At 43.6% G+C, this 23,099-nt stretch overlaps 1 protein-coding gene across 1 annotated transcript in view; it reads left to right on the plus strand.

Moving 5' to 3' along the window:
• Window positions 1-1,691: 1,691 nt before the first annotated feature.
• The window catches only part of CCBE1 (collagen and calcium binding EGF domains 1), a 183,045-nt gene continuing 161,637 nt past the window's right edge, over window positions 1,692-23,099 (plus strand). The window contains exons 1-2 of the mRNA XM_069467936.1: window positions 1,692-1,919; window positions 2,427-2,507. Coding sequence (XP_069324037.1) covers window positions 1,786-1,919; window positions 2,427-2,507 — 215 coding nt within the window. The 5' untranslated portion in view covers window positions 1,692-1,785. The remainder of the gene's footprint in view (window positions 1,920-2,426; window positions 2,508-23,099) is intronic.

A 23,099-nucleotide genomic window follows, 5' to 3' on the forward strand; every position in this document is an offset into this window, starting at 1 on the left:
GAGCACTCAATATATGCCTGGCATTGTGCAAAGTGTTTTATATGCATTACTTTATTTAATACTCATAAAAATTTATGAGGGATATTCCCCCATTTTACAGATGAGAAACAGTGTTAGAAAGGTTAAGTAACTTGCCTAAGGTCATTCGCCTAAGAAACCACACCACCTGAGTTTGAATCTAGATTTTTTTTTTTTTTTTCCTGACCCCACGGTAGTCTATCTCCAGTTTTGCAAGATTCTGAAATGTCCTCTGAATTATCACATACAAATTAACTTTTGTGTTAACTAGCAGTGTCATATTTTAATATCAAGTGTGTGGTTTTCCATCTCTGTAAGTTTTGTAGGAAAAAACTGACCGCATACAACTAAGAAATCAGATGCTTAGGTTGAAAAGATAATGTGAAAATCAAATAAAATCATGAAAGTGGAAAAATCTTTGAAAAATGCATTACATTCTACAGAGGAATGAGGATGTCATTACTGTTAAAAATGTCAATGTCAATGTGATAAGTGTAATACTTCTCAGGTGATCAGAATATTTTTGTAAATCAAAATACTTGCTTACCTAACCAATTTGCACGCTGGTAAGTGTGAACAAGCTACAGTTTCACCTCTTAGAGTTTAGGCATTAAAATCCCTTGCTTTCCAACTTATTTCTGGGCCACATCACTTGCTTGGCTCTGTAGTTCATGGCTATGTCACGAGTTTCTCTTTGATAAGCTCAGAAAACTCCTGAAGTGCAACAAAATGTTAAGATGCTGACTTACACGAATTACTATTAGGATCGCCACCAAGTGAGCTGATTTACCATCTCTTCCCCTCACCCACCCCCGTTTTCACATTGCCCATAAACACGGCTTCATAAACTAGCAGGCAGCAAGGCCGGGGACTCCAGTAATCTCACCTGATCGGTGAGGCGTTCCCAGCTCTGAAGTTGTGCGTGGCGTGGAGACTATTAATGCAGCTCGGGGCAAGGGACGTTAAGACAAGACTGCCAGAAAGACCCAGCCGGAGCTCCTTGCTTGTTCAGAGCTTTAGTTATGAAGAAAATAGCGGTATAGTTCACGGATAAATGAAACGAGCAGAGGACTGTCTCATAAGGGTTTCTTAATGAAGACGGCACCTTATAAACAGTGCAATTTCAGGTCTGAAATAAGGCAATTTGGGAGACCCGTAGTAGCCCTTCAATTCCTCCTTCCTCCCATATTCTGCTTAGAGAAAAGAAGACAGTTGGAAACAGCAGTAGGTCCTTAAGGGGGAAAGGCAAACATCGGCCTGACCCTGGGCTTAAGAAATCAACTGACAACAGGAAGGAAGCTTATTAACCCCTCTCCTCCTCCTCCCTTTTCCCGGGTGAGAACCGGCTCCTCCTCCTCCTCCTGGTCGTGCGACCCTGGAGCAAAATGCAAACAACTGCCTGCCTTCCCCACCCTGCACTTCTCTCCCAGAGGAGGAAGAGGGAAGAGGAGCGGGCACAGCCCCAAGCCCAGTCGAGCAAGTCTGTCAATCGGGCGTGAACGTCCCGACGAGACGACCAGGGCCCTGGCGCTGGCCTGACACCGCAAGCACCAGGTTTACCTGGCTGAATTGGCATACAGCACCCCAGCCCCTGGCCTGACCCCCAGCCCCAGGACATCCCGGGACCCTGCGCCTCGTGCAGGTGGTGCAAACGCCCCTGCTCTCCGGCGCCCCCTGCCGGGAAGAGGGAAGGCGGCGGCCGCGGAGGAGCAGGGCGCGAGGCTGGGACAGAGCTCGGGCGCCGGGAAAAAGCCGGGAGCTTCCCTGATGGTGCCGCCGCCTCCTCCGAGCCGGGGAGGAGCAGTCAGGAGGCAGCTGGCCAGGAGCCTGGGTCCGCTGCTGCTGCTCCTGGCGCTGGGACACACGTGGACCTACCGAGAGGAGCCCGAGGACGGCGACAGGTAAGCGCTGCCAGCCCCAGCGGAGGGCGAGCTCCTGCTTGGTGCGCGCTCTGCTCCCGGGGTGCGGGCGGTCCCCCTGACCGTCCACTCCCGCAGCGATCCGCACGGCCTAGCTCCTCCGGCCACGGGCAGGGTGCTCAGCTGTCCTGGGCGACACTTAACTCTGCAGCCGGGCACCAGCTTCCGCGCCGTCAGCCTGAGCTGCCGCCGTCCGTGGATCGGGGCTCTGGAATATCCTCCGCCCCGCGTTCCTGCCTCCTTCCCGTGCCACACCGGCGGGCATGGCTCCTGAGCCCCGCTTCCTTAGCTTCTCCTTTCTCCTGGGACTGGGCTCGCTCCCTTGTGGCCCTCGCCTGGCGCGTCCCTGTTCCCGGAGTCAGCTCCACAGACGCGCTCGGGGACCAGCGCCTGCCCCGCGCGCCTGGCGCGCTAGAGGTCCCCCAGCGCGCGCGCCGCCCTCCGCTCTCCAGCGGACAGTCACACGTTTCCTCTGCTACTTTTTCACAGAGAAATCTGTTCAGAAAACAAGATCGCAACGACTAAATACCCGTGTCTGAAGGCTTCAGGCGAGCTCACCACGTGCTACAGGTAAGCCTAGGGGACTCTGCGGAGTGGCAGCCACTGCGCGCCCCGGCTGCATGGGGAAGCGCCGCCGCCAACGAGGGGTGTGGAGTGGCGTTCCGTGACCAGGGGCCCGGGTAGCTGGGACGTGCTGGATGTGCGCTCCTCGGTGCCGCCCTTTGTGCTGGTTGGTCATGGGCCAGAGCAACACCGGGCGACTGCGTTTGCACCTTGAGTGTGTGCCTCAGATCCTGAGACTCCGCCGCTCCCTGAGATACTTGCGTGGTGGGAGTTAAAAGGGAAGAGGTTGCAAGTTTTTGGAGGAGTGTATTGGAATTTGGGTGTAAACAGCGGGGCATAGCAAAAGATGAAAGGCTGCTTTTATATTTGCGTTTTGTTTTGAAAATACAAAGTCAACAATACGGAAATACTTGGCACTTGGCTGTCTTTTTGACCTTCTGTTGGGACAGAATGGATGACTGTTATGGCCTCTGGACAGAAAGGGGGGAGATTGCGGGTAGTTGTGGTTGTGTGGAGTGAAAACATCAAGATTGTTGGGACACAGGAAAAGGAACAGTGTGTTTCTGAAAATGTGGGCCACAGATCCACCTGGGGTGTGTGTTAGTCACCAGGGCGCTTGTTCAAACTAGGGTGGACAGGGCTAGGGAAGCTGTAGTGACAAAAATGCTCCCCAGGTGGTTCTGATCCCCAACAGGAGATAAGAGCAGGTGGTTCTTCTCCCCAACAGGAGAGAACCACCGTTCCCTGCTGGCAGCCTTTTGGAGGTGAGGGGTGACTTAGCTTTTTCACTATGAATTCTTGGCTTCTGTTCCCATGCTCTCACTGGTTGGAGGAGGCACACGCCCACAAACATTTATTGGATATCTGCTTTTTAAAGGTACTGTGGTCACATGCCCACAACAGACTGTGTCTCTGAGGCTCATGCGCGCTCTGTTCGGGGTGCCAGGAGGTAACATAGCAATCCCCAGAAATGAACTTAAAAGGAAGTTTCACTGTTCATAATGTTGTAGCCTGTGAATTGGTCACAATGTTCCAAGCAACTTTATTTCACATATGCAAAGATTCAGATACAAGTGGTTCCAGGGCTGTCAAAGGCACCATCAGTTAGTTACGTTGTGTACTCATACTTCTAAATCTGTCGTGGGCGATGGAATGACAATGATCACTTAAGTGAATCAACAGTCATTCCTCGGGCTTGGGAAGGGCTGCCTTCTCTAGGGGGATGAACGCTGAACAAAATGTGACAAAGGAGAAAGGACTGTGTTCAATTGGCAGGTAAAGATTTTAAGAGGTTAACCGGGTGAGCAAGCAAGGTCACCCGGCTGGTAAAATGACTTGGTGGTGTTGGCAGCAGGACTGCCTGCCTGGTTCCAGCCCTGTGTTTCATCCACATGACACAGTATTTCTTAGGACACGTTGTTTTTCTATCACTGCAGTATAAAGCTTCTAATTTAACATGGAAAGTGTCCCTGAGATGGTTTGCTCATATGTTCAGTTCCTGAAGGTCAGACTTCACATAAATCAGTGACAGTTAAAGAATGCATGTCAGATTTTCAGAAGCCATCAGTGCCCGAGTATTCTGTTGTGGTTGTTACTATCATCTTTTTCAGACTTTTTAAAGCAGTGTGGTGTTTCTTTTACATTGAACAAGAGACACTAGCAGTGTCTTGGCATTTGTTTTCACTAACAGCTACCCAAAGAAACAGCTGTGAGATCTAGCAAAAAGGAAATTTTAAGGAAAAGAGCAAAGAACTCTGTTTTAAGGAATGGGACAAGATGTCTTCAGCTCAAAAGTGGTGTTGATTCCTGTGTATATGAAAAGTTTTTTGTTTATGAAAGTTAAGAGTTTTGTGTGTACTCTAGTGGTCTTACACTATTTCCGTAACTTACTAATCACTTAAAGACAAAGTCAGTTGGTAGTCTCTGCCCCTCTTTTGCTTTTGAACCCCACGAATGGAGGAATGCCATGTGTTCCTTAGTTTGTGAGTTGATTGTCCTAGCCTTGTAGACCCTAGCTGCTTCAGGCGTGGTCTGGAAATCTGCCGCACAGCATCATCTGGGCACTTGTTGGAATCTCAGGCCTCTCCCCAGACCTCTTGAATCAGAATCTGCATCTTAGTGAGATGTGCATTAGATCTTGAAGCACTGCTGTAGAAACCAGCGTCCTCACCCCCAGGGACACGTGTGAGCCGGTTTAGACAGATCCTCAGATGAGCAGTTAGCTTTTCTACCACCTTAACCTAAAATGAGACAAAGAACTAGTCTTCTAGGAAACCAGATTCTACAAGGGTTACTTTTAATTAAGCTGTCGGTAAGTCATGTAGCATTATGGCTGGGGAATGTTCTGAGTAGACGCCCACTCTTTACCAAGGGGTCTTTTGGCAAATGGTTTTCAGCCAAGTGAAAGAACTTTGGAAGCCATTTCTGAACTTCAAGTGTTTAAGTGATTTTTTTTAAAGCCATTAATATGGAGGATAGGTTTAATACAAAAATGAACGTGGTAGACATAATAAATCTGATCTGCCATTATACTCAATGGTATATGGAGACCTAAGTGATTTGGAGAAGAAAAGATGGATTCAGAATATCCTGTGTCTTGGACCTACCTCCTCACCTCAATTCTGTCTTGCCGAGGACTTTGTGTTCAGCACTGTCGTACATACTTTACACGTATCATTTCTAATCCGAGATCGACTCTGTAGCATTTGTGTTATCTCAGCTTCATGGAGGAAAGAACCAAAGCTCAGAGGGATTAAATAACATGGCTAAGATCACAAAGCTAATATGTGTAAAGAGTCAAGATTCAAATTCAGGTTTGTCTGACTTCAAAGCCTGGGCCCTTTCATCATCCCACAGGTGCCCTCAAATGGGGCTGAATGTTCCAGATCCTGGGATGTAAGTGAAGAAGACTATAAATCCAGATGGCTATAAATTTCAAAGGCTTTCATGGAAACACCAACATCCATTGTCATAGTGGTCTTTTTGAATGATCATTGTCCTTAAGGTCTTAGAGAATTGACTTTACATGTACACACAATTGGTTCATACATGTAGAGCTTTCCTTCCTTGTTGGATTTCATCTTAATCAGTCAATGTCTTCATAGATTCTCTATCCCCAATTGTGCCCAGTACCCAAAGTTGAATAAACACTTTTTGAATGAATGCTAGGGACAGCTTAACAAGTTTAAAGAGTACATATTTGCCTAGCATTATAATCCAACATAGAGCATATTCTTACTAGTAGTTAAGGTATCAGAGTTGGGGTGTGATTTGTCTGAAATGAATTTATTACACCCAAACTAAACATATAAAACCAGGTGCATAAAGTTACTATGACATTACCCTCCCGTGGCTATTGAAGTTTTTCCCACAAGTTGACTTTTTTTCCTCCCTATCTTTCTCAAAACATGTAGTTCAAACAAAAGGTTTGTGTTTACCTTTCTTTTATTGGGTTACAGCAATAAAATGACATGTTAAAGGCTTTCATTAAATAAGAAATGAGGAACATGCTTGTATATAGGAAACATCAATAAAATATAGTTTGAGGCTATTGAATAAACATCCTAATTAACCTTTTTGATTCCTTAATTGAGGACTTATCGAACATCTATTATGAGCTTAGAATAATTCTAGAAAATGTTTAAGTATAAAACAATAAGATATAGTCCCTGGTCTCACAGACTTGATCTTAGACAATGCCTTTGAAACTGTGACCAGTACACAATGGTATATGATTGAGTTCAAAGTCATGTAGTTCATATGTTTATCGGGGATAGGGAGGGAATAAACAGCTAGAAATGGCTTTTTTGAGCAAAAGGAGACTTTGTTCTTCAAGGTGGCTCTTTAACATAGAGCGTGTTAGGTGTTTTCCTAAACTACATTGGCTATGACTTTGGGCTTTGAGGTTCCCGGACCTCTAAATGGAGGCTGAGTGGTATGGGTGCCCCAGACACCCTCAGTCTTGCCCGTACTCCTACATCCGTCCGGTCAGTGGTGTCTCAGTAGGCAGTGTTCTTGCTTAGGGTGGCTCATGTTCCCGTGGGAGATAGTGACATAGGGTATATAAAAATTCTCACTCTTCTTTGAGATAATGCAACAGTGTTGCCAAGTCCTCTGAGAATGTGGAAAGTAACGTGATTTCTGCAAGGGTGTTTACTTGAAGTTTGTAGAGCAAGGTCCTCTTAATTGGAGCAGCACTGTAAGATTGATGACACTGAGCTCTAGCTAAGGATACAGTGAGGAAAGGCTGTAGAATGCACTGCTCTGGGAAGTTGCTGAGTTTCCACGGAGGGCTCTGATGTCAAAACACATACAATAAAACTCTTTGCTCTGGTTTGAATCTCAGCTCTGCTGCTTAGTAGTTTTATGACCTTGAAAAGTTTCTTAATCTCTGTGCTTCAGTTTTCTCCTTTGCAAAATGAGCATCATATTAGTGTTGAAATTACAGGGATGCTGTGAGGATTAAGTAAGTTGATGTCTGTAAAGTGCTTTGCAAAGCTTGAGACTCAGGAAGTGCTGGATAAGTGCTCATTGTCATCATTGCGTCCGCTGAATCTGGCATGTTGAATGTATGTAGTAGGTGCTTAAGGGATATTTGATTTTTATGAGTTTTATTGACCTTTATAATATTTTTAAAAGTTTGAATTCAGACCACAGCAAGATATGTCACTTGTTCCTAGATGCTTTTCCAAATGTAAGATTGCCCAGAAATCTAGCAGGATAGTATCAAATGTAGGATAGCCTAGAAAGTTTCTTTGGGAAAATTACAGAATATCTCTGCTTCCTGCCTACACATGGTACACTATTCATGACCATATGAGCAGATGGAAGGTGCAACCTGTAAGAACATGAAGTTACCTCATTTTACGGAGGATCAGAGAGGTTTGCTCCTTGCCCAGGGCCATGAAGGAAGGATCTTATTGGCAGAAACAAGACTAGATCCTCAGCCCGGTTCTGGTTTCTCTCTCCTCTGCTGCCTCTCTGTCCCAGGGCCAACGTAACTGAGGACAGGCACTAAGGGCAGCTCTGAAGAATTGTTGGCTCATGCAGGGCATGTGGTTCCCCTTTCAGAAATCACTGTTGTGTTTGCAACAACCATCCAAATATCCCATCGCCAAGGAGGAAAGAATACGAAAGTTGTAAAGAACGGGGGTGGGTGGAGGTGGTTTTTTTTTTTTTTTTTTTTTTTTTTTTGTTTTGTTTTGTTGAGACAGAGTCTCACTTTGTTGCCCAGGCTAGAGTGAGTGCCGTGGCGTCAGCTTAGCTCACAGCAACCTCAAACTCCTGGGCTTAAGCGATCCTACTGCCTCAGCCTCCCGAGTAGCTGGGACTACAGGCATGCGCCACTATGCCCGGCTAATTTTTTCTATATAGATTTTTAGGTGTCCATATAATGTCTTTCTATTTTTAGTAGAGACGGGGTCTCGCTCGGGCTGGTCTCGAACTCCTGACCTTGAGCAATCCACCCGCCTCGGCCTCCCAGAGTGCTAGGATTACAGGCGTGAGCCACCGCGCCCGGCCGTTTTTTTTTTTTTTTTTGCAGAACTGCCTAAATCATACATGCTGTGAAGGCAGGCAGGCTTCTCCCCTATGTGAGGCCATCTCTAACATGGGTTTCTGATGCTCTAAGGGCATGGACCATCTGTCCTCTCATTCATGACTGTCTCCTTTGAGGCCAGCTCTATGCCTGGACAGAGTGGTGGTTCCATACACATTTGAGTAAGTGAATATGTTAATGTTAAATGTAAATAATGATGAGATTTGACCTAAATCTTTTAGGCCTTCTGGAACTTTGTTGCTATCCAAATAAGCTTCCTTTAAAAGCTGGGATGGAAAGGCTCTCATAGAAACCAGAGATCAACTGTACCTCTCAGATGCTGCCGTTACTGTCATTGGTTCCCAGCGAGACCTGCTTGACTTTAATTGCTAATGTGTTACAGGTGCTCAGCAGCCATAGCTGACTCTGTGAACTTGCCATTTTAAATAACACCTGAAGAGGACGTGTGGGTTCCTGCCCGTGTGTTAATTGTGCCAAAGACACTGGCTTTGAAGTGGAGGATCAGTTTTAAAGGGGTTTCCCCCTCCCTCCCACAAGAACAGGTGTTAGAGGAAGGAGGGAGGGTGGAGAGTGTTGGCCAAGGCAAGGTTCTGTGTCACTTCTCTCTCTCTCAGAGAAACAATACAAAGCCATTGGAAACAACTAACAATTGAACTCACTAGCCACAAAAGGCTGCACTTTCACTCTTGTGTCCTTTGAGATCTGATCCAGTTGCTACTCAGTTGTTGATGCTTCCTGACTTCCTATGGTTAACTTCATCTTTTGTAAGTGAAGCTGGGGGGGTCGTGGGTGCACCCGGAAAAACCAAGCGCTCTGTTTCTTTATTCTAGGTATTCTATCTTCTCAGGAGAAGGTTTGCATTTCAATCAGCAGTTTCCATGTCAGTGCTGTTCAGCTTCCCAAAACCTGCTACCCTCCTGCTCAGCAAGACCCAAGCTGCTTTTGTGAGTTTAGGGGTCTGCTTGCATTCAGAGCATTGCCGAGTATCTGCAGAACAAAGATCTCATTCTGTTTTAGATTATTGCTTGTATTTGGGTGATGAAAAAGTAAATAGCTATAACATCTGCAGTTCAGCTTCTGCCAAGCTAGGCCCTTTTTCCATGAAGCCGTTTACTAACTTTAAAGTCTTACTAACAACTCTCATTCATTCATTCAGTCAAGGCACTAAAAATGTATCTGAATAAAACAAGCAAACCTCCCCCCCCCCCAAAAAAAAACCCCTCTGTCCTCATGGAATTTGTGGATTTTAATTGAATTTGTTTTTCAGTGGAGAAACTTTGAACTAAGGATGTCCTTTGGGACATTTTTAAGATAGTTATGTATGGTGTAAATCTGATTAATGTCACATCTTTGGGAGCTACGATCTTAATTTCCTGTAGCCCAGCTGTATCCTTTCAGCAAAAGAAACCCCACAGCTCCAAGCAGGGACACACAAACACAGGGATGGTGATAACCAAAGTTTTTTCTGCAGAGGCGCTAGCAAGAACTTAGCTCCTGCCACAGGTTTCTTCTGAGACGTATTGGAATGTGAAAGCATTACAAAGAGGAGGCAAGTTCCCTTGCCGTGTGACTGTGAGGTGGATGGCAGCATCAGAATTGCCCCACTAGGGACAAATGCCCCAGCCCAGTTCACCCCAGCCTAGGCCAGCCTCACGTTTTCTGACGGTAACTTGAGTAGAGTGTTTTAAGAAGGTGCACCCCTCTGACATTCCTTGACTCTCCTCTTGACACACAGATCTGTTGTATATGTTCGTACATGTGTCTGAACCTTTTTGTCCCATTTCTATTTCCATCCCGAAACACCTATAGAAGGTGAGGTAGTGGTTATGGCTACACATTTAATCCCCATTGAGCCAAGAGTGGCCTCCTCTTTCCAGCTTCGGTGTCTGATCCATGCATGCCGAGAGCATGTGTGAGCTTGGGTAAATATGTACGTTGCTGCCTTATTCATTGTGGTAGAACATGCACTAGATCCTTTGTGATTTCAGAAACTTGGACCACATCCGTTTTCAGCCCTCTCCTCTTAACTACTCTCTGTGGGAGATTCTGTGGTTCATCTGGAGTAAAGGTTGCTGTCTTTAGTCCTCTGGGAGTGGCAGGGGCAGATGTCAGCCCTGCCGGCTGCTCCATGGGGGCTGTGGCTGCAGAGAACCTATAGGATACAGGAGGCCCCGTGCCAGGCTGACCTGGCTCTGGGAGGTTCGCGTAGAGCAGAGATGGGCAAAGTAGGGCCTGTGGCTTGTTTTGGTACTACTGGTAGCCTAAGAACAGCTTTTACATCTTTAAAAGGTGGTATGAAAGAGTAAAACCATACAATGGAGTCCTTATTTGGCCCCCAAAGCGTCAGATACTTACTCTCTGGCCCCTTAGAGAAAAAACTTCATCCTATAGATTCATGTTAATACAAAGACCAGGAGTGGGGTTTTCCGTCTACATACACACTTCATCCACATGTCTCTCAGTCCTCAAGGAGGTGACTTTGGACGCAGTCATTTACTCAGCTTCATCTTTGGGTCATTCACCTGTGTATTGCCTCATTTATTGTATTTGAATTTCTTGGCCAAGCACCTTCAGTTGTGACTTGGTTTCCTGATCTCCAGGAATCATAATTTTTGTTGAGCAGGGACTTCTTTCAAGTGATTATCCCTAAATGATCTAAATGAGTATAACTTGTCAGCGTCTAAGAAGCTGACTTAATTGCAAGTAGTTGAGCACTAGCTTCTGCCTTTGTGCGTGTTTCCAAGACAAGCCTTCCCCTGCCAGTTCAGTAATCCTCGAATTGCTTTGGCCGGCTTTCCGCTTCCTCCATTATTGACTTACGTATTAATTTTCATAGACTTTGACTGAAAGCTACCTTTCTGTACGCTTTGACACATTTTGAATTTGTGTGGTAGAAAACTTTCAAAAATCAAATGATGGTGTTTCTAGAGGAATACACATGTAGAAAAACAGCCGCTTTCAATGAAGAGTGCTCCAAATCAGATTTTTAACTTGTATATTTTAGTCCTATAGCTAAAAAAAGTATTATCCCACTGTATAGTTACGCTATGCAAAATAATGGTCACTAGACTTTTGAACTTTTAATAAAGCCAACTGTTCCATAAAGCTCATGGAGAGACCCCTAAATAATAACTTGGAACAGTGAGTGTGGAGGAGAGAGCAGCAGAGACTAAAGAATTCTTCGAAAGATATTCTGAGGGGAGAAGCAAAGTCTGATGATGGTATTTTGGCAAAGAAGGGAAAAGTAGGAAATGGTTGGACTTCATCACTTGCTGTAATGGGAAGGTGAGGGAATGCTGTGAAATGGAGAAGAAATACAGGCACAGAGCGTGCTCAGGAATAGAACGGATCCTATGGAGATGAAGCTGTGTGTTGGGGGAAGAGATGTTTATATTCAAGTCATGTGGCAGCTTCTGACCTTGGTAACATATTTTAACTTATTTTTCCTAATAGAGGTTAAGATAAAGGCAGACTGAGAAAGGTTCATGGATTTTACAAACATAAGTTTTGTAACCCACGCGTTTCTAGCTCTATTTTTTTCAGAGGACGGAGGCCATCTAAAAGCACAGAGATCACGCTGTGGCTTTTTCTCCAATTGTTACCTCCCTTTGCTTTTGTTTAGGGTTGCTCTAGGTAACGTGCCCATGCTTCCTTTTGGAATTTTCCTACAGAGAAGTGGCTCACCATTTTTGTGGTGAGAAATTGCATGGCAGAGCAGAAGCTGCCTTCCTAGGAACCCACCAAGACCACAGAGATTGTTAAGCCAACTGCAGGTTGTGCGAGAGCTAGACCGCAGCGCCCTTGGAAGGCAAGGTCGTCTTAAAACAAAAATGCACAGAGTTGAGTCCTGGCAGAATCTGAATGAGTAGAACTTATAATGTTATATGAATGGGCTTTTATCCGAGGAAGTTTCAAGGATTTTTAAAAATTCTGTGAAATTGATTTTTTTTTTTTTGGTAATAACTTGCATATGTCAATTTCTGCAGATTATCCTTGCATATTCTAGCCTAGTTGGGTGGACATAGTGAGAGAACTATGTACAATAAGTAACCCCATGCTTATGTCTCGCAACAATTTCTATCTGGAACAAGGATGAAATAAAGGAGGAGGAGGAGAGGGATGAGGAGGAAGAGGAACTTTGAATACCAAAGCAGATATTTATTTCTGGTGATATCACAAAAGGCTTTGAGTAACCAAAAATAGATATCAAAAACATCATGTGCTTTCTTTGAGTACCTCAGATTGCCCTGTATGAGGACTCGTTCTGCCAGAAGCCATCCTAGCTTGTCTTTACCTTATACGAGCTCTCATGTAGAGTGGCCAGGTACACGTCACGGCCACGTGCAGGTACGTGGCTGGGCCAGGATTCTAAGCCAGGCAGCCTGACTCCGGAGCCTGTGTTGTTCCTAACCACTGGGCTCTTCTTGAAGGCCTGACGATTGTGGTTTCTTTGCTTTTTTGCCAACTGCAAATTAAAGAGGCATTTAGAAGAAGAAAGGAGGCCTGCTGGAAACAAGGGCATCGATTTTACTGGTAAAAACAAAAGTTGGACAAGTCATCGAAAGCAATCCTGGGAACCGCCCGTTCCCCGCAAAAGAACCAGCACTCACTGGCACTATTCAGTGAAAGATGTGTTATTGTGCATGTTTCACTGTCCAATATGGTTACCCTGAGTTATCCTGTGTGATTAAATTAGCTTCAGCAATATCACTGAAGAAAAAGGATTAAATTTTATCTAAAACAGCATAAACCATAATGTTAACTTGTAAGTTTCGCTTCTGTGGGAACCTCTCTCCAGGATGGTGCCAGATGTTGGAGACGATTCTAACAACTTCCAGCAAGACGCCGCTGTTACAAAGCAGATGCTTGGGCCTCATCCCAGACCTATGGAATCAGAATCTGCATTTTGACAAGGTCCCTAGGTGTTTCCTCTGAACATTAAATTTTGAGAAGTACTGTGCTAATCATCACTGCCTCATTCCAGAGCACGCGCTCACTTGATTATGTGTTTCCTCCTTGCAAGGCGGTAGGTCATGATTCTCAGCCTTGACTGCACATTAGAATCATTTGAGGAACTTTTTAAAGAAATCCCACCGTTCAGACTGCCCCCACAGACCAGTCACATCAGAAACTCCCGAGGTGGGTGCCAGGCACCAGGAATTTGTAAAGCTGCTCACGTGATTCCAGTATGTGGCAAAGGTTGAAAACCACTGCCTGAGACTTGAAGAGAAAGCAGCCTAGTCCTTTGTCAGAAGCTGGGTAAATGGCCTCTGTTTCTTACTTCCATGGCCACTAAGCCTAGGTCCTTTTCATGTCTTCGGCGATTGCTGCAGGTCCAGATCCCTCAGTGGGAGTTCATAGCTAAAGCCAGTGTTGGTGAACCGTCAACACGTCTGGTGTCTCCCATGCCTCGTCTCTTAGATCCTGCTTTCTCCTAGCAGCTCCTTTCGGCTCCACGTGGGTTGATTTGAGGGTAGTTGGGGAGCAATGCAGTAGACCAAGGTGGATTAAGAAGGATAGGACATTCCTCATGAGTTCAGGAGTTTCTTAAGCTGATCGGTTCCAAATCCCATGGTGCAAATTCCATCACTTTTCATTTTATGTTGCAGGCTCTCAGCTTGGTGTCTGGAGCTACTGAGCAACCTTTGCATTTTTTTTCAATATTTTGCTTTGTTGCTGCACTGCATGAACCTTCTCCCAAGACATAAACATGGCTCAGCATATTATAAATGAAAGCTTTTCAGTGTCAAGCTGTGTTTTTCTTTCCTTGTGAGCATCAAACACAAACACACTGCTTTTTCACATAGTATGGTAGGAAATCTACATGCTGGCCGGGATTCTCCTCCTACCCGTCTGTATGCCTCTTTACTCTCCAGTCTTCCCTTCTGATAACTGAACTTCTCAAACCACCCTCACCCCAGCAAACACAAGGCTTGTTATGGGCTTGAGTTAACTTTATGTAACACAAAATGATGCTTTCTGTGGTTTGGATAGTTATAACTCAAGCCCTGTATTTACTATATGGCCTTAAACCAGGCAGTCCCCAAATGTCTATATATAATGCATAGTTCTGTACATATGATTTATCTTGAGTAGTAGAACAGCAATTATGCTTATTAAACCACAGAAATGGAAAAGGATTATAAATCAAGAAATAAATGCAATTGCATTTTGTGTATAGAGGTGCCCCTGAGGTTCTTAATGAGGGATTTTTTTGAATTTGAGGCTGGTAAGATATGAAGTGGTTCATAAGTGACCTGAGTTAATACAACCTCAGAGTCTGACAGTCCTAGTGAGCATGACACCGTAGGACAGAGAATCTCATAGGAATGAGTATTTAAATTGAAGGCGTCAGAGAATCCAGGTGGGCTCCTGATGACCTACTTGGTGTCTCTGCTGTCCCCGTTAGATTCTGTAATTTCCCAGAGACCCCCAGTGTTTGGAAAGCATGTGTTCTGGTCATGGAACATATATGAAGTATAATTGGTGGAGACCACATTAAGGGCAATGAAAAAGGGTGCTCAAGCCTGGAGATGCCTGGCCCTGGGGGCTCTGGTGGTCCTAGGGCAGGAGAAGATTGACGTCTTGGAACGCTTGGGGCCATTTCTGGGCCATTTCACTGCTGTGTGGGGTAAGAAGGGAGTTTGTGCACACTGACTAAGATACTCCAGCATGGATTACCCTACTTTGCAGCTCTCAACCATTCAAGTTATTCAAGCTTTGCTTCCAAGTCCTGCCTCTTCAGTGATCTTTCCTTAAACGTGTTGGGTGAGTATGTATGTCTTTCTTTCTCTCTCTCTTTTTCCCTTTCTGTCTCTCTTTTCTCTTCCTCCTCTGGTCTGGTCTCTTCTTCCTCATCCGGTCTCCTCTTGTTTCCTCTTCCTCATCTGGTCTCATCTGGTCTGGTCTGTTCTGGTCTCCTCTTCCTTGTCCAGTCTTGTCTCCTCTTCTCTTTCTTGTCTGGTCCAATCTGGTCTGGTCCGGTTTCATTTCCTCCTTTTCCTTTACCCCCTCCCCACTTCCTTAGGGTCTTGCTCTGTTGCCTAGTCTAGAAGAGCAATGGTGTCACCATAGCTCCGTAGCTTACTGCAACTTTATGCTCCTGGGCTCAAGTGACCCTCCTGCCTCAGCTTCCTGAGTTGCTAGGACTACAGGCCCATGCCATGATGCCTGGCTGTTACTTTTTGTAGGGATGGGGTCTCACTCTTGCTCAGGCTTGCCTAGAACTCCTGACCCCAAGCAATCCTCCTGCCTCAGCTTCCCCAAGTGCTAGGATTACAGGCATGAGCCACCCTTGCCCAGCTGAATTTCCTTTTTAAATAAAGGAAAGTTTCCCACTGTTGAGCCTTTAAAACATGATTTGTATGATCTTAGGATGTGACATGTGTCTGCCCCTTACAGCTCAACTCGCTATTGAATGTGCTAGTACATTTGTTACGTGTGTGCTCCTGTGTGTACCTTTGTGGTGATGTCTGCCTTCATTTTGTGAAGCTCAGGGCATTAGGATCATATCTAACTCCCTATACCTCGAGCAGATGAGGGTTTCATTCACACTTCTTAGGACTTTAAAATTGAGGGGCTTGGATCCCAAAAGAAATTGCCTTAATGATGAGGGGAAGGCACCTTTATTCTCTTAGGAAAGTACACAAAGGGGATCATCACTCATTCTACCATCCCAGATGACCTTCCCAACCATCCTCTATGAGGATGGACATTCTCAGGTTTGGAAAAAGGAAGATTAAGGGCTTATATGATTAAGGTAAATTTCAAGTCTCTACTTTGTAGTTCCTCCAGGCAAGGGGGCACAAGAGGAACTCTGTAGTGGAAACTTCCTCTTTTTTGGGAGGGAGACTTTATTTACCCTTTTTGTGATGATGGCAATATTTGCTCCTTGCATGTTGTACCCTATAGCAATTAATGACTTAGAACTTAGGGTCTTTCCTAATCTCAGCCCTTTAGTATAACAGCTATCTGAGGGGTTAGAGTATATTCCCTGACCTTTCTGTGCATATATAAGGACATACTTAGAGTTATCACTTACAGAAATTGCTTTATTCTGCAACTGCTTTTTTTCACTTAAACAACACTCATCACTACATAGGGTGCTAATCCATTTTTATAGCATGATATTTCTCTTACAGCATGGCATTTCATTGAATGGATGCATCGTAATTCATTACTCATTTGAGAGCTCTTGGTAAGGAAATTAGCAGATGCTAAGGGGGCCCTCTGTTTTGGTACATTCAGGTTTTATACCTAAGATGCTGTTAATAATTTCAAGTATATCAAGTTTTACCAAAATGAATCAGATGATGATGATCTAGTCTAACCAGACATAGCATACTGGTCTGGAACTTGTGAGACATGTCCTTTGAATATACCACCCTCTTGCTACCTTCCCTGCTGGGTCCCCCAGAAGCCTCTGGCTCCTTCTGAACCTCAGTGGAGGGAGGACGGGGCTTTGATCAAGGTCCTTGGAGGTCTGACAGTCTGGCTGTGATCACTCCCTGCTTCACCAAGAGCAGAGCAAACGGAAGCAGGCTTAGTTTACAGCCCAAGGGATTTGCTTGACAGAAGGGTGAACATCTTGACTGGGGAATAACCGTGGAGACCCTGGGGTACTGCAAAAAGCCTTAAAAACAGGCTGCCATCATGAGCTGTCGATTTGCTCTTGGATGTCTTTGATAGTTTCTTACTCCAATTTTTTACTTCGAGAAAAGGGGGGGAAAGTCTCTTTACTTTCTAGCTATCTGCTTTAAAGCAGGCACGTCTCTTTGCCGCGTGCACGTGGAGTACAGGAGCCTGTCACCTCGCTCTGGGAAGCGTTAAGGGCCCCTGTCTCGCCACCGGCTGGCTTCTCTTCTGCTTTCTCTCAAGACGTGCTGCACCCCCGATGGCAGAACGGAGGGGTGGAGTATCGCTTTCCTCAGTTGGTGAAGAGCTATGGCGACCTTTCCCTGCCTAAAAAGGAGAAATCAAATCTCCGTCGGGAGGCTCATGCTAATAAAGTGGGAAGAAAAGGTGACATCAGACGAGCTTCCTTACGAAGCTGCTTTCACGTCTTACCCTGACGTACTGGGCTTAACGTGCCTCTTATGTTTACTCAAGTTTTTATTACAGACTTACACTTCAACATGTGTTATCTCCTTTCGAATCTATTTATTTTATGGACCAAAGCAATTCTGTTCAGCAGTCTCGAAGGGCCCTTGTAAAAACTTCGTGTGCAGATTTGCCTGTTGCAGTCACTGCTGTTACCGTTTTGCTGTTCTGGTTCCATATTTGGCTCTGTTTAGAGATGCCCAGCGAGATGGTAAAATGAGACAGTTAGCTGCATAATCTAGCTGTGTTTAAAAACCACACAGCTTGCTTGCTTTCTCAGCCAAATTACCTACATAAAAGCGTGAGGCTTCTCTTGAATAACACAGAGGATGACCAGGTTTTCTTTCTTCTTAACATCCTTTTCCATGTTTGGGTAGTCTGTTGAACAAAAAGGTGTCCCCTCCTTGGGTTCTGCTCATTCAATCAACAGGCTGCTCATTACTTTGAGGCTTGATTCTTTCTACCTTTCTCTTCCTCGCAAGTTAGCCCGCCTTGTCTCCACTTCAACCTGCGCCCCTTCTCCTTCGGAAGGAATGTGGGGGAGGCTGGGGCTGTAATCTGATAGACAACAGTGAGTCTCCACTGCAGCTTTTGCTTTTTCATTGTTCTTTACATGCGTCATAATCGTAACAAACAAACACACACATTTTGGGGGCAAAGAAAAGCTGACTAGACTTTCTTTTGGAATGTTGCTTTTAATGAGAAAAATTTCAAATATGCCAAAGTAAGGAGAAGAATGTAATGAATTTTCTACATTCTCAACACCAAGATTTTGCTACGTGTGCTTTCTCTGCCCCTTTTCTTCTTTGCTCTGAAGTATTCTAAAGCAAAGCAAATCCCGGACATGTCATTTTACCACTACGTATTTCAGTATTCATCTCTAAAAAATATGATTTTCATATGTTAACAAAATTGTCATTATCACACACACAACAACCTGATATAAACTATTTTTAAACATTTTTTTCTCCCAGATGAAATGGTTTGTTTTGTGGAGCTATTTTTCTTAAGTAGTAGATGAATACCCTGAACAAGAGTGAGATCCCATCTCTACCAAAAAAAAAAAAAAAAAAAAAAGTAGCTGGGCATGATGGCATGCACCTGTGGTCCCAGCTACTCGGGAGGCTGAGGCAGGAGGATCTCTTGAGCTCTCAGGAGTTTGAGGTTGCAGTGAGCTATGATGATGCCACTGCACTCTACCTGGGGTGACAGAGCAAGACTTTCTCAAAAAAAAAAAAAAAAAAGTAATAGATGAATGGTATTTCTATCACCAATGAGCAAATTTTTTAAACATTTTAACAGGTGTGCATAATTCTGAGCAAGTTTCTAGAATAGAAATACTGAACTATTCCTTGGAATGTTACACTGTGGCACTTAGTGGTAGAGCAGATTTCTGTATGAGGATAGTTAATTGCTTTGGTTTCAAAAGTACTTAAATAAAAGATTATTTCACCTCCAAGGCAGTTCTATATCTTTGACCCCAAAGATAATGCCATAGGGTGGAGGAGGTGTGTTCTTATCAGATAAACATGTAGCTTATAAAGGGAAGCTAACATTTATTTTTATATCTGTATTTGTATTTATATTTTACTCTTATGCCTGGAGCCTTTTAAAACCCAAATAAACAGGCTTTTATTTTCACTTTTTGTAGCAAAATTGGGTTCATTCAATTCACTCAGTGCATTAGCTTCTCTAACATAAACAAAAAGCAGCTTAAATATTCTGAAGTGAAAGGTCTCCATAGTCTCTATTTTTAATATTCTGATGTCATCTATTCTTGTATTTTTCAACATTTTATAATATTTGGAGTCAAGTCAATGATTTACTCTGTATTTTTAATGTCTTACACTTTAGTTTTTTAAAAAATTGTTATGGGGGTATAAGTGTTATATGGATAGTCTTTATAATGCTTAAGTCAGGGCTATTTTGCTTAGTTTTAAATATTCAAATCAGAGGTTAGAATCAACTCCACAGGTGGTGAGACACTGTACTCTCAACACCCCCAGCCCATCCTATCCTCACCATGGCAACTGCTTGCTAACTTTTTAGCTTATTCTTTTGATTTTTACCTCCATAGCTCTAAGAAACTTGTATTACTTCGAACTTCAGTTTGAGTCTTCTGACTTCCTGGAGAGAATTCTGCTGTCATCAACCGCTGTACACATGCTCACTTCCCGTCTTTGCACGCCCCCTGTGTAGCTGTTACAGTTGGGACAGATCAGTTCTCAGTGTCAATGTTACGACTGTGGCAATGCTGTTGAATCTAAGCCCTGCTGTACACTATGACTGCTTTTCCCTTCTTCTACTGTATCTTACCTTTCCTGTAGTTAAGAATTTAATTTTTTCCTGCTTTTTCATACACACCTAATCACGAACCAACTCCCAATTCACCCTTCCTGATATAAAGTTCCTCTTAGTATAGTCAGACTCACTAGATGTTCTGTCATTTCAGCTGCCTAAATTCGGTCCAGAGCCTTGAGCCCTGCACTGATCTGGTTGGTTTCTTGCTAATCCAGCTGTGGCCTCTGGATCTCCCTTCACTGTCATCCTGGGGAATCTTTTTTTTTTCTTTTCTTTCTTTTATTTGTAAGACAAGGTCTTATTATGTTGCCCAGGCTGGCCTTGAACTGGGCTCAAGCGATCCTCCTATCTCAGCCTCCTGAGTGTCTTCGGGAGTCTGTTTCTCTCTGATGTTAGAGTCTGCATTTCCTGGATCCCACAGTGTTTCCCCTTTCCTGACTCATTCCTTTATTTTGGTGGGGTGCATAGACTTTTGGTGGAGTGTGCAGACTAGTACTTTCCTGAGAAAGGATTTCAGAAGCTGTGTTTCCTGAGCTTCAGCAACTCACATATCCAGTTGCCTACTTGACCTTTCCTTGGAAGTCTTCAAGGCATTCAGAAGATGACAGGTCCAATAGGGATTGTGATTTCTCCTTGCTCCACCCCCCATCCCCGTAAGTCCAGAAGCAGGTTTAGAGCATTCCATTTTACACACCCCTGCATCTTATATCGTATCAGATGTATCCAGTCTGAGGCTTTCTCCTCCCCTGCATTGTTCTGGTCCAAGCTGCCATCCTCTTTGGCCTGGAATATTGCAACTTGTCTTTTTCCTGTCTTGCAATCTATTCCCACGTAGCAGAAAGGGAGATCTTGAATCTTGAAACAGTTTGTCTGACCCAGGCTTAAAATCCTTCAGTGGCTTCTCATTGCCTTGGAAACAAAATCTGTACTCTTTACCCTGGCCTGCAAGACCTGAGTGGTGTGGCCATTGCCTGTCACTTGTCCTATACTGTCCTGCCTCAGTTTAGCTCAATCTTTTCATTTCTTTGAATAACAGGCTCTTCCCTGTCATTTATCCAAGCTATTATCCATTGTTCCTGGACAAAAGGTCTTTCCCCACTTAAAAAAAGAAATCCTAATCCCAGTTCCTATTTTTTCAGAATTTAATGACAATGTCTCCTCCTCAAACTCCCAGCCCACTAGTACATCCTTCTATCCCTTCTCCACTTTTAGCTTTTTGTTTTATTTCGTTATAGTACTATAAATAACTTGTAATTTATTTTACATGTCCTTTCCTGACTAAATGTCAGGGCAGTGGCTATGTCTGTCTCATTTTTGTACCTCCTGTGCCTAGCACAGTGCCTGATTGTACATATTTGTGAAAGAATGAATACGTGTGGTTACTGTGTGGTAAGGTTGTCCTCTGAAACAGAGCCATGTTTATTATTTGTAGATTTAAATTTACATTTGGATTTATTACATATGTAAGGCAGTTTATAATACATACAACATAAGAAGAGAGCATAAATTAAAAGACGGGGCAGAAAGATAACCAAGACAGGAAACTTAAGAAACAGAGCCAGGATGGAGGCTACGAATGTGTACAGTAAAGAGCTGTAGACTTGCTGTGCGTGGGCCATTTGGCTCTGAACTCATCTCGCAGCCAGTGAGAAAAGATCAGTTACACGAGTCCATGTGGTAAAGACAGAACAGTGCCCAGGAGAACTACAGCTAGTCTTCATAGTAAGACCAAAGATAAGCTTTATCCGAGGGTCACTGTAAAAAATAAATAAATATATATATATATATATATATTTTAATATATTGTGATGAAGATCATCCCTATAATAGATATGGCAAATTTCACAGGAATTGTGAAATTTATAATCTTCAAGTGTGGACTGCTGCTGTCCTGCCAAGTATAGTTTGGTTCTGGCTGATTTATAGGGCATCCAGGCTATCTGTGCTGTTTGATAGTAGGATAGTTGCTGTTTACACCACTGCCTGCTTTAAGAGATTACCTACATGGCTGGGGACAGGGAGGGTGCACATCTTGCCTTTTTTTTTTTTTTTTTTTAAAAAAAGCTTTAAACCTTATTTGTAGCTTCTTCTGTTTGTCCTAAGCAAATACTGCTGACTTTTAAGATTGCATTGTTTACCTTTCTTTGCTTCTGTAGAACATCTTGGAGATCCTGCTTCTTTCTTTCCGGACTTTACTGTTAATTCCTTCTATCCCAATCCTGAGTCTGGTGTATACTTCCTCTAACAGCATCTGTCTTCCAGTATAAAAGGTGTGAGACTCCCAGACAGTATTTTGAGAATGCCTGAACCTTCCTTAGTTTCATATTTGATAACTTTCTGAACTCTGGATGGACCAACTTTCTCTGCTCTTTAATACATGATTTTCTTGTCTCCTGAATGTTGTGAGGCTTTCCTTTAACTCAGTGATGCTTGCATGTTCAATCACCGGTGATTCTCAAGAGAATGGAGTTAAGAGATGGAAGTTTTATCCCTTAGTTTTGTGGAAAAGTCTTTTAATATGGGAGCTGTCCACTTAGAGTCAGCCTGCTCAGAGAAGCAGAAACCTTCATGTCCTTTATGACGGTTCAGTAGTTGTGGGGTGGGAAGTAAGTTGCTATAGCTTTTAGTTGTCGTCACTTGGTTTTCCCCATGTATCACTCCAAGTGCAACTAGTCGTTGACCACACCAATCATTATTACAGAAGACACGCAGGACTCACAGAACTTATTTCACACCATGGTTGGGACACAACACAGAAATTCCTCCTGCAGAATCAGCTTTTGTGCGACAAGTGGAATATAATGCAGATTAGAGAGCACTGTTTGCATCACAGCTCACTGATGGTAATGAAGCTTCTATCACAGGGGCATTAGAACCACTCACAGGAACCAAAGTTGCTGGTGACACTTTATTTGGGCAGCTGATTGGCTTTGGGTTCTTTGAACATTCTTATCCAAGCTACAAGTTATTTAAACTTTGAGTGTTCTGTTAACTATCCTATTTCCATTTTGTGCTTTATAGAAAGCCCTGGGTGATAAAGATAAGAATGTGTACAGGAAAGTGCAAATGATAGTCTTGGTAGAGGCAGAAGAAATGCCTTTTGAGCAAAACCTGGATATGATTAAAATGCTGGATTTGCCCAGGGATTGTTTAGGTCTTACAGCTAAAAGCTATTTATTAAATTCCTGCAGAAAATTTCTATTGTAAATCTGAAACTTTATAGACCCTAAACCCCTTTTCCCTATGAGAGCAATTATTTTTATAACAGTTGGTGATTATACAAGATTTCTTAGAAGTGCAGACACTGTATAAAAGCAGAAGAGATTGTGCTTGTTAAACTTTTTTTGGACAATGCCAAATAAGCACTTAATAACTTTTGTTAATTTTGGTTGTACTCACATATTCTTATTGATCTTTTTTTTAAATAATTGTAAGTAGTATGTTCTGATCACTGTGTTAATGTATATTATTTTCTTTAACCTTCCCGACCATCTCAACAAATGATTTTTGATCCCCTTTTTACAGAGAGAGTTGAGGCCTAGATTTATTAAGCAACTTGCTCAAAGTCACATAGCATACAAGTAATGCAGCCGTGTTTCCAACTTCACAGTTCATTCTTTACTCATTCCTTAGTCATTTTC

Source organism: Eulemur rufifrons, chromosome 5, assembly GCF_041146395.1.
Source record: "Eulemur rufifrons isolate Redbay chromosome 5, OSU_ERuf_1, whole genome shotgun sequence".
NCBI classification, from domain to species: domain Eukaryota; kingdom Metazoa; phylum Chordata; class Mammalia; order Primates; family Lemuridae; genus Eulemur; species Eulemur rufifrons.